General features: G+C 39.2%; 1 protein-coding gene across 3 annotated transcripts in view; it reads right to left on the reverse strand.

Annotated features, from left to right (window-relative positions):
• The window catches only part of CACHD1 (cache domain containing 1), a 229998-nt gene that overhangs the window by 78998 nt on the left and 134659 nt on the right, over window positions 1-16341 (reverse strand). For all 3 annotated transcript variants that reach the window (XM_061121691.1, XM_061121692.1, XM_061121690.1), the window contains exon 4: window positions 2697-2803. In XM_061121691.1, the coding sequence (XP_060977674.1) occupies window positions 2697-2803 (107 nt within the window). The remainder of the gene's footprint in view (window positions 1-2696; window positions 2804-16341) is intronic.

Below are 16341 nucleotides of genomic sequence, written 5' to 3' on the forward strand. Positions count from 1 at the left end.
GCCTGGAGAATTCCATGGACTGTATAGTCCATGGGGTCACAAAGAGTTGGACATGACTGAGTGGCTTTCACTTTGGGCTTCCCTGGTGGCTCAGATGATAACAAATTGGCCTAAAATGCAGGAGAACAGGATTAGATCCCTGGGTCGGGAAGATTCCCCGGAGAAGGGAATGGCAAACACTCCAGTGTTCTTGTCTGGAGAATTCCATGGACAGAGGAGTCTGGTGGGCTACAATCCATGGTGTTGCAAAGAGTCAGACATGACTAAGTGACTTTGACTCACTATACACAATGTTAGTGATAAATGTCCAGTCTGGCCCATTCTCTGAACCCCAGACTTGTATACACCACTGTCTCTGAGACATTTTCCCTTGGATAACTAACATTTCTAAAACTGAGATGTCGATTCCTTTCCTCCCACAGAAACCTGTTCTTCCTCACCTCTCCATCAACTCTGTCATTCTTGTTGATAAGGTCAAATATCTTGGAAGTCCTTCCCAGCTCTTCTCTTATTCTTAAACATTCTGTACTGGGCACAACTGAGGGAAAGAGAGCAAATACTGAATCTGGGAAATGAAAGACTCAAGTTCCAGCTCTCTGCCCCGAGCCAGCCTTGGAATCTCCCATTAGAATGTCTCTCTGCCCACTCCATGCCCTTCTCTACTCTCTTCAATTATTTTTTCATGAAAAGTATTTTCACTGGATTCTCTTTCTAGTAGTAAATCCCACCTTCTCAAGAAGGCCTCCAGATTCTCCGACCAATTTTTAAAAAATGACTGAGTTAATTATATATTGGTCTAGACAAGAAGTGCCTGGCAGATTTAGGTTGCATCATTTAGCTAACAGCTATAGCTTTTTAATCCCTAAGCAACATAAAGCTTACAGTTCTTTCTTTCCAGACCTAATAGATTACCTGGTTTGTGTATACAATGCCCAAAGACTAGAATTTTTCCTCTGAACCAATGCTGGGTAGGGCTCTACAAGTAAATATTCTGGGTCTCTGGCTTTTCTCTTGTCTTATACATGTTTCCCAGAGACCTGGAATCTGGGAAATATACTTCTTCATGTATAAGGATTAAATCTTTTATCTCTCCAGTGATGAGGGAAGTCTTAGGACCATTCTCAGCCTCAGACTATTCCTTGGTAAAATCCTAGGACTGCGGTTGGTAGGTAATTTCTAAAGGCATTTCTAGCTTTTTTTAATTAATTTATTTTTAATTGAAGGATAATTGCTTTACAATATTGTGTTGGTTTCTGCCATACAGTAACATGAATCAGACATAGGTATACATATGTCCCTCCCTCTTAAGCCTCCATTCCACCCCATCCCACACCTCTAGGTTGTCACAAAGCCCCATGTGAGTTTCCTGAGTCATATAGCAAATTCCCACTGACTATCTGTTTTATAAATGGTAATGTACATGCTCCCATGCTACTCTCTCCATTCAGCCCAACCTCTCCTTCCCCTGCTCCGTTTCTACAAGTCTGTTCTCGAAGTCCGGGTCTCCATTGCTGCCCTGCAAATAGGTTAATCAGTATCCTTTCTAGATTCCACATATATGCCTTACTATATGATATGTGTTTTTTTTCTTTCTGATTCCTTCACTCTACATAAAAGGCTCTAGGTTCATCCACCTCATTAGAACTGACTCAAATGCATTCCTTTTTATGGCTGAGTAATATTCTGATGTATATATGTACTACAGCTTCTTCATCCACTCGCCTGTTGATGGACATCTAGGTTGCTTCCATGGCCTAGGTACTAAAATAGTGCCAAAATGAACACTGGGGTACAAATGTCTTTTGCAATTATGATTTCTTCAGGGTATATGCCCAGTATTGGGATTGTTTGGTCATATGGTAATTTTTTATTCCTAGCTGTTTAACACTTCCAGTTTTTAAAAGGCGAAGCCTTCAGGTTCGAGGCCCATCACTCAACAGCTGTGAACAAGACCGGGTGAGAAATGTAGATTGGAACTCTAGGGCAAGAAAGCAGAGACATGGTGCCAATTTGAAGCTATATGTAACTATGGGCACATATGTCCTAACCCTAGTAGTAATTACTATCACATATGACTGAGCTCCGACCAGACCAATAAGAAAGTTCAACATACAGTCAGTTGCCCATATCCACAGATGTGAAATACACAGATCTAAAATGCCAACTGTATTCTTTATACCTCACCATTTTATGTAAGGGACTTGTGCGTCTGCAGATTTTGGTGTCAATGGGGGCTCCCTGGAACCAAGTATCTGCAGATACTGAGGGATGACTGTACAGCATCATGGCACTGTTCAGTAGTAGGAAAGTAACCTCATTATTCTTCAAACTGCCTCCTCCAATTAAAAATTATAAACAGGGAATACAAATGAAATTCAACACTTCCTAAATGCAGAGACAATTGGGTCTCTAAGGTAACCTTTAAATGTGAATCTGCTAACAAACGAGATAATAGATGAAGAATCTAGCAAATCACATGGCATGGTTCACAAACATAGATATAATGTAGTGAATGCTCAATATATGTCTGCTTTATTTTCTTCTTCCTTTCCCTATTTCGAGTGTCAGCTTGCCAGAAAGAAATACCTAACTTTAAGAACATACTTTTTTTCTTCCAAAATAAATGTAAAGCAATACATTTATTCAAAACTGTGGTGGAAAACAGTTCACCTTTACGAAGTCAAGAGATTACTAACCTGAATTTAAGTCTCGTCCTGGATTGAAGGCCCGGCTATTAACAGTAGTAGATAGTCGATCACAACTAATTGTTCTAGATACATTGGTATTAAAGTTCCCATCAAATCTGAAACAACAGAAGAGAATCAGCAATATTTATCTGGTCATTATTCAATCCAGAAAACAAACAGAAGTTAATAGTTCATACTGTGTACAGAATAAGTAAGCTCATGAATAGTAAAATTTCAATTTAAATATTAAAAAAATCACTTCAGAGTAGTGTGGGCAAACTCAACATCTGCATCTAAAGGTTTTAGCAATCAAAATAAATTCTAAGAAGATTAAAAAAGAGAAAATCCTTCAAGACAACTTTCCCTGCAGTGAATGAGCAGGTACTGTTGATGATATCATACAGAAAATAGATTTGACAAAATTTAGACCAGAATGACAAACATTCAGACTTGAGCTCTCATGTGACTTGTGAAAAAATTCTTTAAATTATTCTGTCTGAAAACCAATGACCAAGAATAAAAGCAGACAGTAGTGAAGGAGACGGAACGGCCGCAAAGTAGGAAAGGTCTAGATTTGAATCCTTGCTTTGTCACTATTACATGTGTGAACTTGCATAAATTGTACCATCTGTCTGAGCCCCAGGTTTCTTATCTGAAAAAATAGAAAAAACATTTTCCAAAGCTGTGAAAAGGCTGTGAACAATGTGCCACAGTTCCTCTCCTGATAAATGATACACAGCTTGCATGTTTCAGGTTGTAACATAGATGAGGCCATCTATGGGAGTGCAAGGCTGATACTAGAGTTAGAACAATGCTAAGTCTCTGGCTAGTAGCTGATCAATAAACACAAATGTAATTATGACTCATGTGCCAGGGCAAACAATCTACAAGAAAATAATAAGAAAATCTACTGACTCATTTATATATAGTCACTAAGACTATTTTCCAGTGAATTTTATCCAGAAGTAACAAAAGAGAAAACTCATGAACTTCTAAGTAAGCTATTTTGGATTTCAGATACTGAGAAGATTCAAGAAGTTTCTAAGAGTTACCTGCAAATAAACTCAATCTGAAATTAGGTTTTTAAAAATTAGTGTTAAATGTGCATCTCTGATTATAAATATCATTAATGAAATTTCATTAACACAGGTATAGAAGCTCTTACAACCCTGAAGAAACACTCCTCAAAATCAAGATCTACTTTATCATTCACATGAATGTTGATTTTATGGATCTTTTTTTATAAGAACTATTAAATTGAACTGGCTGTGTAAGCAACGGGGCTGGGTTTTCAAAGGGTGTGCTGGGTTCCAAAGCAGTTTTGTTTTGATACATATCATCTCAAAAGAGGAGACCTTTTAAGAGATTTTAAGAGACTCTTTAGTCCAGTCTCTCATCCAGTATAGAATTATATCAACATTGTCAACTGTGCCTCCAAGGATACAGTTGCTTTACAAGTGTGGTCACTCTTCCTTGGACCTGCTCCAGTTTGTCTAGACGAGAAGATTGCGGCCTCAAAAGCCACAGATGGAGAGAAAAGAAGAGATTAATACATCAGCAGCTGCCGTAGTGTATGCTGGCAAAGCAAAATAATCTCACTGTCCTCTCTTGTTTTAGCATTTAGCATCTGTGAAGCAAGAGTAGCATTAGACAAGGAACTCACTTGCTCTCCATGTGCTAAATGGTCATATTAAATCTATTCCCTCACACACTTTTTAAATTAAAGACATAATATTTAGGCTTTGTGGGTACAAGGTCTCTGTCACAATGACCGACTTCTGCCATCATGATGTGAAAGCAGCCAAAGAGAAATTTTGAGGAATAAATATGGCTGTATCCAGGAAAACTCAGTTTTCAAAAATAGGTGGTATACCACACTTGTTTCACCACCTCTGATCTAGACTGGGGCAGTCCTACAGAATTTTCTGAGATGATGAAAATGTGTCATTTTTGCACTGTTCAATATGGTAGCCACATGTGACTACTGAGCATTTGAAATGTGGCTACTTTAATTGAGAAACTAAATTTTTAATTTTGCTTACCCTTAATTTAAATGTAAACAGTCACCAAATAGTGGCTACCATGTTGGACAATGCAAGTCTAGAAGGTTCTTCTGATTACCTAATTATCCTTCAAGTCTTTGTTCACTTATCACTTACCCTGAAAAACTTGATTTTGAATGCTTTCCTAGTCTATGTCAAATGTTTCCATCTTCTCTCAGGGCAAGAGAATAATTTTAAATTTATGGATCCATTTGTATATGTCTTTTTAATTGGACAACACTTGTAAATGTTTTTAATGGGTGGCTTTTTATGGTTCAGGCCATATGAACAGACAAAAGCCCCTTGAGAGCAGATCCCATGTCTTGTTGGTTTTATTCACCACTGTGTGTGTATACATGTGTGTGTGTGTGTGTGTGTATAATATTTTATAACACTAGTGTTATAAAACACTAAGCATTGTTCTTGTCAAAAGCAGGCACTCATATTAACTGATCGTCTACGAGCATTCTTCATATGTGCTTAGCCCTATTTTGGATTCCTGTGGAAGGCACCAGAGGTCTAACAACTGGGGACCATCCCTCAGATAAATGGTTCCTAATTATCGAAAGTCTAAGCCATATCAGAATCACCTGGCAACATGTTGGAATGCAGATTCCTGGGCTCTACCCTGGAAGATTCAGAAGCAGTGAGTCTAGGGTAAAGTCCTCCTTGAAATCTGACTTTGACAGGCTCCTGAGGGGTAAGAAGCCCTCCAATTCTGTCATGTAGATTCCTTTAGAAATAAAGCAGTACAAAGGCTTTCCAGGAACTTCTCCCTATGCCTCAAAGAGACCAAGGACAGAGGATCTTTCAGTTTGAAGACAGCAGAGGAATTCTTAGGTATGTCTGAAACTCATAACTGGACCTAGCTATACAAATTACAAACCTTTTTCACACCTACGTATCTCTCAGTTGAGGAAAGGGATACCAAGGAACACATAGCAAATCAGGGACCTAAGAAAGACTTGACCTCATCACTACCTCCCTGTCCAAGGATGAGGCACACGTATTGCTTTATTTAAGTGACACATAAAGAACTTGTTAAAGAGGATTGGCAACTCAAGAGAGCAGCTGACAACTTCTCCCAGAAGAAGTGTAAGCCCGAAGACAGCCCTCTTTCCCTGGATGAAGTCTCTATGGCCAGGACCTGGGCCATCAGCCCCAACTCTGGAGAGGGTCAAAATCCAGTGCAGCACACATACAGATTTCTTTGACCACTGTGAAATGATAGTTCACTCCTGAACCAGGGAGACTAGGGAACTATTTTTATGGGCTGTTTTCCTTTCTGTACTGAAAAGACCATCTCTCAGAGCATTAAAGAAAATATTTTTTATAACAATAAAACTGCAAGTGACACATTAACGAGAGTAGGTGCTCAGTAGACATTTGTCAGTCATAAAAAGGTTTCACTATATAGTGCTTGTCATCAATAATCTGCCCAACCTTCTTTTCCCACTGTGTCCCAACCTGTAGTTCTACTCAGACCATAGTTCTAATCAGCACAGGTTCTTTTCTGATGGGTCCCAACTGTGATGCTTTTCAGAGTTCATAGTGCCCATTCCACAAAGACGAGCTCTTCTGATTTTCGTCGCAGGAAGTCCTCTTGTCAGCCCCAAGCCTATGAGGAGTCTTTTCTCCTCTTGTGTCTCTTTACCCTAATTTTTAAATAATCTTTTATAAACAAGCTTAGTATAATGTCAATAAAGTTGATGTCTGATAGATAGACTGGTTGGTTTTAGATTCTACTTATATCAACAAAATACTACTCAATAAAAATTCTAACATAAGGTTTATTATAAATAATGAGCAAATTATCTTACTTATTTTGCCTTCTGCACACACTAAATAAAGGTATAGTAAGAAAAAAAATGCCAAGATATTTTGTTATGGAAGCCTTATTGTCTAAATTCTACCACCCAGCACTCGAATGCCCAATTCTCTCGATAATCTTTCACATATCTGAGAAGTCTTAGTTCTGCCAATGGGATTGTGGGTTATTGAGGATTTATAGTTCTCTCTCAGGTCCAGTACATTGCTGGGAATGTAAGTTTTCTTATTGGTAGCTGACTGCTGTGGAAGGACAAGAAGCGAAGTCACTGAAAAGCTCTGCATATTTCATTCAATCATATTCAGGGAACATCTGTGATGAAACAGGAACTGCCACCTGGCAAAACATGCTGTGTCATGGTTGGGAGCACGCCCTCAGACGTACACAGACCTGAACTGGAGTTTGGGTTTAAAATGCTTATTGCTAACTCTTGCATAGAACTTACATGTTTGAAGCTCCATTTTTCTCATCTATAAGATGGTGATAAAAATTATATCTATTTTGTAACCAGAAAATAGCTCTGAAGAGCCTTGTACATAGTAAACATTTAATAAATAATAACAATGAATATTAGGTGTATTAGTAATGGTAACAGTTAACAGCTCCCATGTTACATTGTATCAAGAATATTCCAAGTGTTTTACCTAATTCACCTAATCATTACAAACCTGAGAGAAATACTACTATTATTTCATTTGAAGCCAAGAAACTGAGGCACAGAAATGTTAATTAAGAAGTCCAAGCTTCACAGTTGGGAAGTAACAGGATCAAGATATGAACATATATTCAAGCTCTCCTTCATAATGAATACATTATACTGTATCTCAATAAAATCAATAAATTGTCATTAGCATTATCTAAAACAACTGAAGTACGATTCAGTTCTCTCAAAGAAAAGGATTATTCTAAAGGCTTGTGGGGCTTAGGGGAAATCTTTGCTTTTTACTCAATAGGAAATGACAGTTGCTAAGCATAAGACTCACAATGGATAGCTGCAGAGAAAGAACTCTATGGACAAAGGTGAGGAAGATGGAGAAGATATAATATTAAAGGCAGCTATTCTCTATCAATTGTAGATAACTTGGATTTTTAAAATGTTCACCACTGGCATAACTTTGGAATGGTCCACTTTAGGGTTACTTTTATTACTGCACTCCAGAAAAGCCTCAAGGTCCCTTTCCATTCAAATCTGAATTTGAAAGGTTTCTGAAATCTGAGAGGTTTCAGGGCAGCAGAGGCGGCTATAAGTTCCAGATGGAAAGAGTGAGCATGTCCATTCTCCAAACAGAGAAGAGACACAGCTCATAGCAATTTTTCTCCTTTTCCTGGTGTTAACATTCTCCTCTGGGAGAAAGAACCTGGCATTCAGGTAATCTGATGACTTAAACAAATGGCTATGTACACCAAAGATAAGATAGAAATAGAACAAAAAGAGGAAATTTCACCAAATTCTGAAAAATTCTCCATGGGACAGTGAATTTCAGGTGGCTGCTAAATAACATAATGGACAACGGCCACAAATGTGAACAAGGCATAAAACCATAAAACAGGGCACAGAGAAGCCCCAGCTGGTAAAGTATAAACACACAGTCTTCCAGAGATCAAACCTGATCCCAAAAAGCACGTCAAATACCTGAAGACATTCTTTTTCTGAAGAAATCCACCCTGCTGTTTGAGAATTAAATAACCACTTTGCAGGAGAACCTCAGCCAGAGGGCAATATGACCTCTCCTCTAGTTAGCTCACAGACTTAAGTTTACTAGGAAAGGATGAAACAAAATTCAATTCTTGCTCCCTGGGTAATCTACACATAGTGAATACTGGTGGTTTTAAATTAATTTATTTCCTTCAAGTGCCAACATTCTGATACTTAAAGGATTCAAGGACAAGACAACCACTCTCCTTTCTCCTGCCTCAAGGTCCATGGAATTCTCTAAGTGGCCATGGTTGTACAACCTCTCAATTGTCTTGAGTTCCCTCACACGTGAGGAGCATCCACTTCCCAAGTGAATTAACACGAAACCTGCAGAAACAAACCTCACCCTGTTTCTATGGCTGCTGACGTTGCTGCTGTGCAGCCAGGTATGGGAGCAGGTGTCAACAGGGGGCTTAAGAGATACATGAGCATGGTGTGTTTCCGAGCGGGTGAGTCAGTTGGGAGAAGTAATTTCATGAGCAAAACCCCTGTGATTATCTCTCCCCTTCTACTCAGCCACACACACTAATGCTCACTTCTCTTTTGAACTCCAAACACCCATAAATTCTTATGGAAAACTCTGAGCAAACTTTTTGGCCAACCCAGTAAAACTTGCTTAGCGCCATCCCAGTTACCTGAGTTATCTCCAGGCCTCAGTGGAACAGCTGCCTTGCCTAAAATGAGAGTCCATTTAATGCACACGTGCCTTTTAGAAAAGATGATTTCTAAGAAGAAATGTACTGTTTACCCTAATTTGGAGACTGTGAGAAATGCAAAGTTCATGCTTCTAAACCATTATAAAAACACGTCATTTACTCTTAAGGGTTACCTACAAGATTTTTCATTGAGAAATATATAAGCTGCCAGTCACATTCACAAAATTTCAGGTTTTATAAGGTCAAGAACTGATAAAATTATAGATTTTCATATAAAATAAGCAGGCAACTCAACTTATCTTTGCATACATCCTTTAAAAAACTCATAACAATAAGAGAATAATCCTATATAAATCTCCTGTAGACTTTCTCTCTAAAAAGGGCAGATATTGGATTATGACTGCTTTCTGTATTTATTTTCATAAGATAAAACCAGGGCCTGAAATTTAGTTTCAAGAGAAATAACTCCATCTTTCCTACCCCCTCAAGTTAAAAAAAAAAAAGAAAAAACTTCCTTCTGGATTTACTTTCATGAACAACTGATCGAAACTGCATCCCGAGGGAGAAAACAGAACTGTGACTCCCACTTTGATCTCTTCCCCATGGAGAAATTCACTCCCTGCCTGGCTTGCAAGATGTTCATTTGATTGACGTTTGCTCTGATGTGCAAACTGCTTTGAACTTCAGACATTTAATTCCCATCAGGCTGCAGTCATTTTTATTCTCCTTCAACAGGATTTACAAGCAGGAGATCAGCAAATGTAGAAGATAAAATAAATTTGCAGAAGCTTTGAATCTTACATCAAAACAGTGTTCAAGTGAGTTCCAATTGGATTTCATTCAGCCTCGGTTCACAGTGTAAATCAACTTTTCAGTGGAGTCCCAGTTTAGAAAGGAAAAGATACAAAAGAGAGAGAGACATACACCAGTTGGGGTTTACTTCCGGAATCTCTTTCTTGGTCTTTGTTTAAATTTCCTATGGAAGGTGATTTGCCAGGCAAATCACTTAAAACCCTGGGTTTTCCTCAACATTTCCAGGCAAAGTCTGGCCAATTTATCATGTAGCACAGAAAAACCACACCCACAGTGTGAGTTCCAAGGGTGCTGCTGAAATGTGGTATTGTTCACGGGCACATTTTAAAGGTAATAATTTAAAAAGCAAATCCCTGTGGATATCTCAGAAGAGCAAGGCTTACACTGATAGTTGAGTCCATAAATAAAGCCAATATGATGACAGCTAATGGGGTAGGGAATTTTTTTTTACCTGTTTCCTTGTTTTTAATCACTGCTAGAGACAGGCACAAGGGTGTTTCTTTTTTTTTTTTGAAAGACCACCACGGATACACACCATTTCTTGAGGAAGCAAAACCTGGTGTGGGCTCAGAAGCTGGCGTGGAACAAATGCTCTGAGGCTTGTGATGGATCTCCCAGCCCAAGGCAGACCCTTGCTGCTGGGTGTCACCAAATCACCAAGTTCCATTTTAAGAGCAGCACACTTTTTTTTTTTTTTTTTGGGCGGTGTGGTGGGGGAAGCAAAGATGGCAAAGCCCAGCAGCTACAGCAGACTTTGAAAGGAGGTCCAGAAGGATCTCCCTGGAGGTCCAGTGGTTAAGGTTTCCCTGGTGGCTCAGTCGGTAAAGAATCCACCTGCAATGTGGGGGACCCAGGTTTGATCCCTGGGTTGGGAAGATTGTCTGAAGGAGGACATGGCAACCCACTCCAGTATTCTTGCTCAAAGAATCCCCATTGTCAGAGGAGCCTGACAGGCTACAGTCTATGGAGTCACAAAGAGCTGGACATCACCGAGGGACTAAATACACCAGTAGTTAAGACTTCACCTTTCAATATGGGAGGGTGCAGGTTTGATCCCTGGTTGGGGAGCTAAGATCCCACATGCCTCGTGGCCCAAAAAATCAAAACATAAAACAGAAATAGGACTGTTACAAATTCAATAAGGACTTTAAAAAATGGTTCCCATTTAAAAAAAAAAAATCTTAAAAAAAGGAGATCTGGACACCAAAAAGCATCCGAGTAACAGCCCAACAGTGCCTGGTTTACTCAGATATGACAGGGAGACATTTCATTTCACCTCCATTCAACCAGGTTCCCACTCATTCTTTCTGGGAAGTGTCTGCTCTCCAAATATTTGAGCAACACCAGTTGAAAAGAATTAAACAAGAACCCCCTTATCTTCCACTTAACCACCCATGAGAATAAAGTTAAACAAAGAAAGAGCTAAGATAAAAATCAAACATCTGCCCTGGCAAATATTTAAACTCTGTTTGAATGGTGGAGGAAGGGGTAAGAGTGGGGTCACTTCAAAAAGGAACTATCACATTTATAAAGTAAATGATACTCAACTCCCCCCAATGGAGTTTACTTATTCAAACACCTAAATTAATGGGCAAACTGGAAAGCTGTCAAATAACGTGTAATCATGTTCCGAGAAATGGTTTTTCCTTCCATCTTTGCAGAGATTGAAGAGATAAGTCACATTCTTTCTGTTCTTATCAGTAATAAGGATTAAATCTTCAGGGTTCAGCAACCCAGCCAGAGTGGAAACAAGGCTGGTTTCGAATGCCCTTGGAAGGTAAGGCTTAGAGCAATCAAGCATCTCTCTCGTGTGAGAATCTAAGTATCATACAAACCAGTCACATTTCTTTTTCACCATTCCACACCCTCAACTCCCCACAGCAGATTGCTGGCAGAAAGCCCTGCTGTGATCTGTGTTTTGCTTCTAGAATTCCATTTAAATTGCTTTCTCACACAAACTTGGAGGCAAAGGTGATACCTAGGGGAACTGGAAGTGGATCCACAACCACATTAAACATTTATCCTTTAACTTTCTTGTTACCAGGTTTGGGCAGGAATGCACGAAGAAGAAGAAAGAAAGGTATCTGGAAAAATAAAGGAGAAAACAGACAGCTGGGCAGAGGAATCCACAGGCTCCCTTTGTGCCATTCTGCAGCCCCCGTCCACCCTACCACTTGACCTCTAACGAGGACTTCGCACATGTTACAGTTGTTTATTTATATACTTTCTCCCTTGTAAAGAGAGAGACCCTTTCCCATGTTTATCCCTAGAACCTAGCCCAGAGTTTGCCTGTGAAGAGTACAACTGTAGTAAATGCTGAATGACAAAATGCAGAAAACCAAAGAGGCTGAGACTTGCCAGGACTAGAGTCAAGAGCTTGTAAATCATATGTTTTCTTCCCACACATACACTGGGTACTTAGTAAATAGCAGACAACTGTGAGTGGTATGACACAGACATCAAAGAGAAGCACTAAGAACTTCAGTTAGCAGATGACTGTGGAGATGAACTGGTTCAAATCTGTCAGGCACATTCGTGTTGGAGTGAGACAAGGCTTCTCCAGATCTCCGTTCTGCAGAAGGAACATGAAACATAAGATGTGGAATACTTATGGCTCATGTGTCCTCAAAAGGCATTACTGACCCAGTATTCAAAAACTAATAAAGCTGTGAGTTGGAAGACAGCTGGGTCCACATCATACCAGACCAGTCGAGTCTCCAAGAAAGATTACAGACATAGTGATTTTTAAATCTTGACCTTCTTTCGTACATTTTGGTATTTTTGCACAACAAAAACAGATGAAAACTTCAAGGGAATGCCTCTGTGATAACAGGGTATATTTCTAAGAGCTGGGCATAATATACTAGGCAGTTTCATTTAGAGATCAGATAAACAGGCAGGCAGACAGATAAATAGAAAGAAAGGAGAAAAATTTCAAGACCAACTCTCCCTAAAATCCATAAAAGGCCACTGATGAAAATCAGTATTCCAAGCAGTGTGGCAGGTCTCCTGTCCTTCCTCCAGTGAAGGTTACATAAGAAAATTCAGAAAGCAGGACTGAATCAGCAGACCCAAATACAGGCGTTTTCTGCTGTGAGGGTGCTCATCAATAGTCCTAAAGATCCAGATACTTATCTACACACACACACACACACACACACACACACACACACAGAGGTAAATAACACAAACTACTGCAGGAACACAGTTTTAAGACTGAGAAATACAATTGGAATTTGCTGTATCAGGGAACTCAAACAGAGGCTCTGTAACCTAGAAGTGTGGGGTAGGGAGGGAGATGGGATGGAACACGTGTATACCTGTGGCTGATTCATGTTGATATTTGCAAGAAAACAACAGGATTCTGTAAAGCAATTATCCTTCAATTAAAAAAATAAAAAACTTAGAAAAAAAAAAAAAGACTAAGAAATAAACTAAACAGACTGTGGAAGCTTCACATTCAGCCAATTTAGAAACTTCAGAGGGTCATACAATAGCCTCAAGGGAAATTCTAAGAAGGAATACATAGTTCAGCATTTCAGTTGGCAGATAAGCCATTTCAATTTTACTACTGGTCAAAATAGTTTACCATTAAAAGAAAAAATGGTTTGGAATCAGGAAATCTAGGTTCTACACCCAGCTGCCCTGAGTCTTGACACAACCGCTCTGAGCCTTCATCCTCATGTGCAAAATGGAGGAGGAGGATTATGCCCCACCAGGCTGTCTTAAAGATCATAGGAAGAATGTAGTTTAAGTAAAATAATGTTTACAGAAGAAAGTATTTAACTGAAGTTTAAACATATGTAACTCTTTTACATAAGTTAAATATTGTAACTGAATCAACCTTCTGAAATGTAAAGTGTTCTGCAAAATCCTTGTTGAATTTTTAACTAGACTCAAGTCCTTCTGGTAACAATATCCCTAAAGACTGTATCTGTAACATTTTACCAGCCTGCAGGTAATAATAATTTTTAAGTGGACTAGAGATGAAAATGTGAGATAAGACAGAGAGAACACTTGAAAGACTGAGATTCGTCATTCAGTACTTTGAGAGCAAAACTACAAATATACCTTTCTGGGAAAAGAACAGAACCTTTGATAAAATTAAACTGGTGTCAAGAACCATGCTTGTCACTTTATTGGACGTTGTGTTACACAAAGAATAAAAGAACAAACCCATTACAGCAAGAGCTCCTGGCTAACTCACAGTGCTGTGAAGAGTAATAACAAAAAATAAGATGTACATAGGGTTAGACATTTTTATTATTGTTTCATGTGCAACAGCTTAAAATATGGCTGGAAAAAAATAGGATTTGCCCACACATGGGTCAGCTGTTATGCCTAGAAACTTCAAATGCAACTGTGTATCAGCACAACATTAAAACTATACATTTGCAATTGGTCCTCTCTTCTGAAATGTCATGCATATAACATAGTTGTGGGGGTGAAAATATCTGTGGGATGAAAATAAAGTGATGCTACAGGCTAAACTCAACTTCTTGCCAAACCTCTCCCAAGAATGATCCAGGTGTACCTTTAAAAATCAGCATGTTCATACTAAATAAATCTTCCTCCTAAATACCTTTTGTTGGTTAACAGATTCTTCCTCTCTGAGATGTTCAATCTAAAATTTAGAATAATCTTTAAAAGTCTTCCTTCCAGCCCAAATCTCCAATAAAATCTAGGGGTTAAGTCATATCCGACTCTTTTGCGACCCCATGGGCTATAGCCCACCAGGCTCCTCTTCCATGAACTTTTCCAGATAAGAATACTGGAGTGGGTTGCTATTCCCTGCTTCAGGGCATCTTTCTGATCCAGGGATAGAACCTGTGTTTCCTGCATTGGCAGGTGAATTCTTTACTGCTGAGCCACCAGGGAAGCCCCTATACTTCTTGTCTACAGGTAATATTCTATGTAACCCACCCACCACCCAGGACATCTTTTGTTTTCCTACAGTCTTTCCTCCAGGAATTACCACTTTTCTCCTAGATTATCAGAATGGCCCAACATGACAAGCAACTAGTCTCTCCACCAAAATTTATCCTTCACTTGCCAATGATTTAATCTGCCCAAATTTCAGACCTGATCACAGCCTTTCTTTGCTTTGAATCTGTTTACAGATGGAAATCTGTCCAGTAGATCAAGGATTCTGAGCTCACCACATACATCCCTTATTGGCTATTTCAGCAGTATCTTCCCCTCTCAAGTTATTGATTGCTGTATGATGCTTTGCTCTTTTCTGGTCTGAAGCATCCTTCTAGATCTGTCTGCAAGAATTCCACTCTTGAAGACCTCAACTACCACTCTTCAACCACACTACAGAGACCTCTATTCATAATCACTTTCTTCAAAAGAGTCTTTGGGTTTTTTGTGACACTTGACATAGCCTACTTAGTTTACTCTGCATCCTCTAAGCTCCTAAAGGTATTTTATTCATCTTTACCTAGTGTCTAAGTCAATGTCTGGCACCTTACCTGCTTTGAACATGACACAGACAAGTTGAGTTGAAAGTGATACATGCACAGATATTTGGAAATTTTCTGTGCTTAAACTCACTCCATATGCAATTTATTGGTATTGTTATAATAACTATTCATGTCTATTATTATTATCAGTTCAATTAACTAATAACTGGGATAACTGAGTCAACAGCAACTTAAGTTTCCCATCAGAGCTTAGCACAATGGAATAATACTCAGGTGAAATTGATGACTACCATGAAGGGGGATAAAAGTACTTGAATTTCTGCCTAGAGTTAAAGTATCTCAGTAATTCTGACATCATCATCACTACCTATACTCAAACTAAAGACCAGCTCAGGTTTCTTACTCTCTCCACAAATATATATTAAGGACCTGTTCAAGCCAGGTACTGAATACAAAGCTGACAGGGTCCCTGAACCTTGTTACAGGGTCCCTGTAAGAAGAAGAAAGATAAAAGGGCACAAAGAATAGAAATATAACTTAGAACCTGGTATCAGCCACTCTTACAATTAACCAGAATCAATCTTAGCTACCTTCAATTCCTTCACAGCCAATACTAACAGACAAATTCAGGCCCCTCTTGTTCATGGCCTACGTAAATGAAATCAGACTAGGTCTTTGGGTTATTACATGGCAAACAAGTAAAATCTCCTTAAAGAGGATCATCATTTCACTTCTTCTCTAAAATGTTAAATTCTCTCACTTAAACAACTAGTATTTACTTAGTGTCTGCACTTCGGTACTCAGACGCTCAGTCACATCCGACTCTTCGCGACCCTATAGACTGTAGCCTGCCAGGCACCTCTGGCTATGGGATTCTCCTAGAAAGAATACTGGAGTGGGTTGCCATTTCCTCCTCCAGGGGATCTTCCTGACCCAGGGATCGAATCCATGTCTCTTGTGTCTTCTGCATTGGCAGGTGGGTTCTTTATCACTGAGCCACCTGGGAAGCCCGACTGTGTTAAAGACATAGTGTGTTTTAACACACCGTGTGTTAAAGACACACGGCAGCTAGAGATGACTTGTCCTTCATTTCATTTACAAAGCTTAAAGTCTCCTGATAAAGTTCAGTTATTCAGTCTAGTATCTGAGGTTCTCTATGATCTGATATTAATTCAACTTCTCAGCTGCCTTTT

This window comes from Dama dama, chromosome 20, assembly GCF_033118175.1.
Source record: "Dama dama isolate Ldn47 chromosome 20, ASM3311817v1, whole genome shotgun sequence".
Lineage (NCBI taxonomy): Eukaryota > Metazoa > Chordata > Mammalia > Artiodactyla > Cervidae > Dama > Dama dama.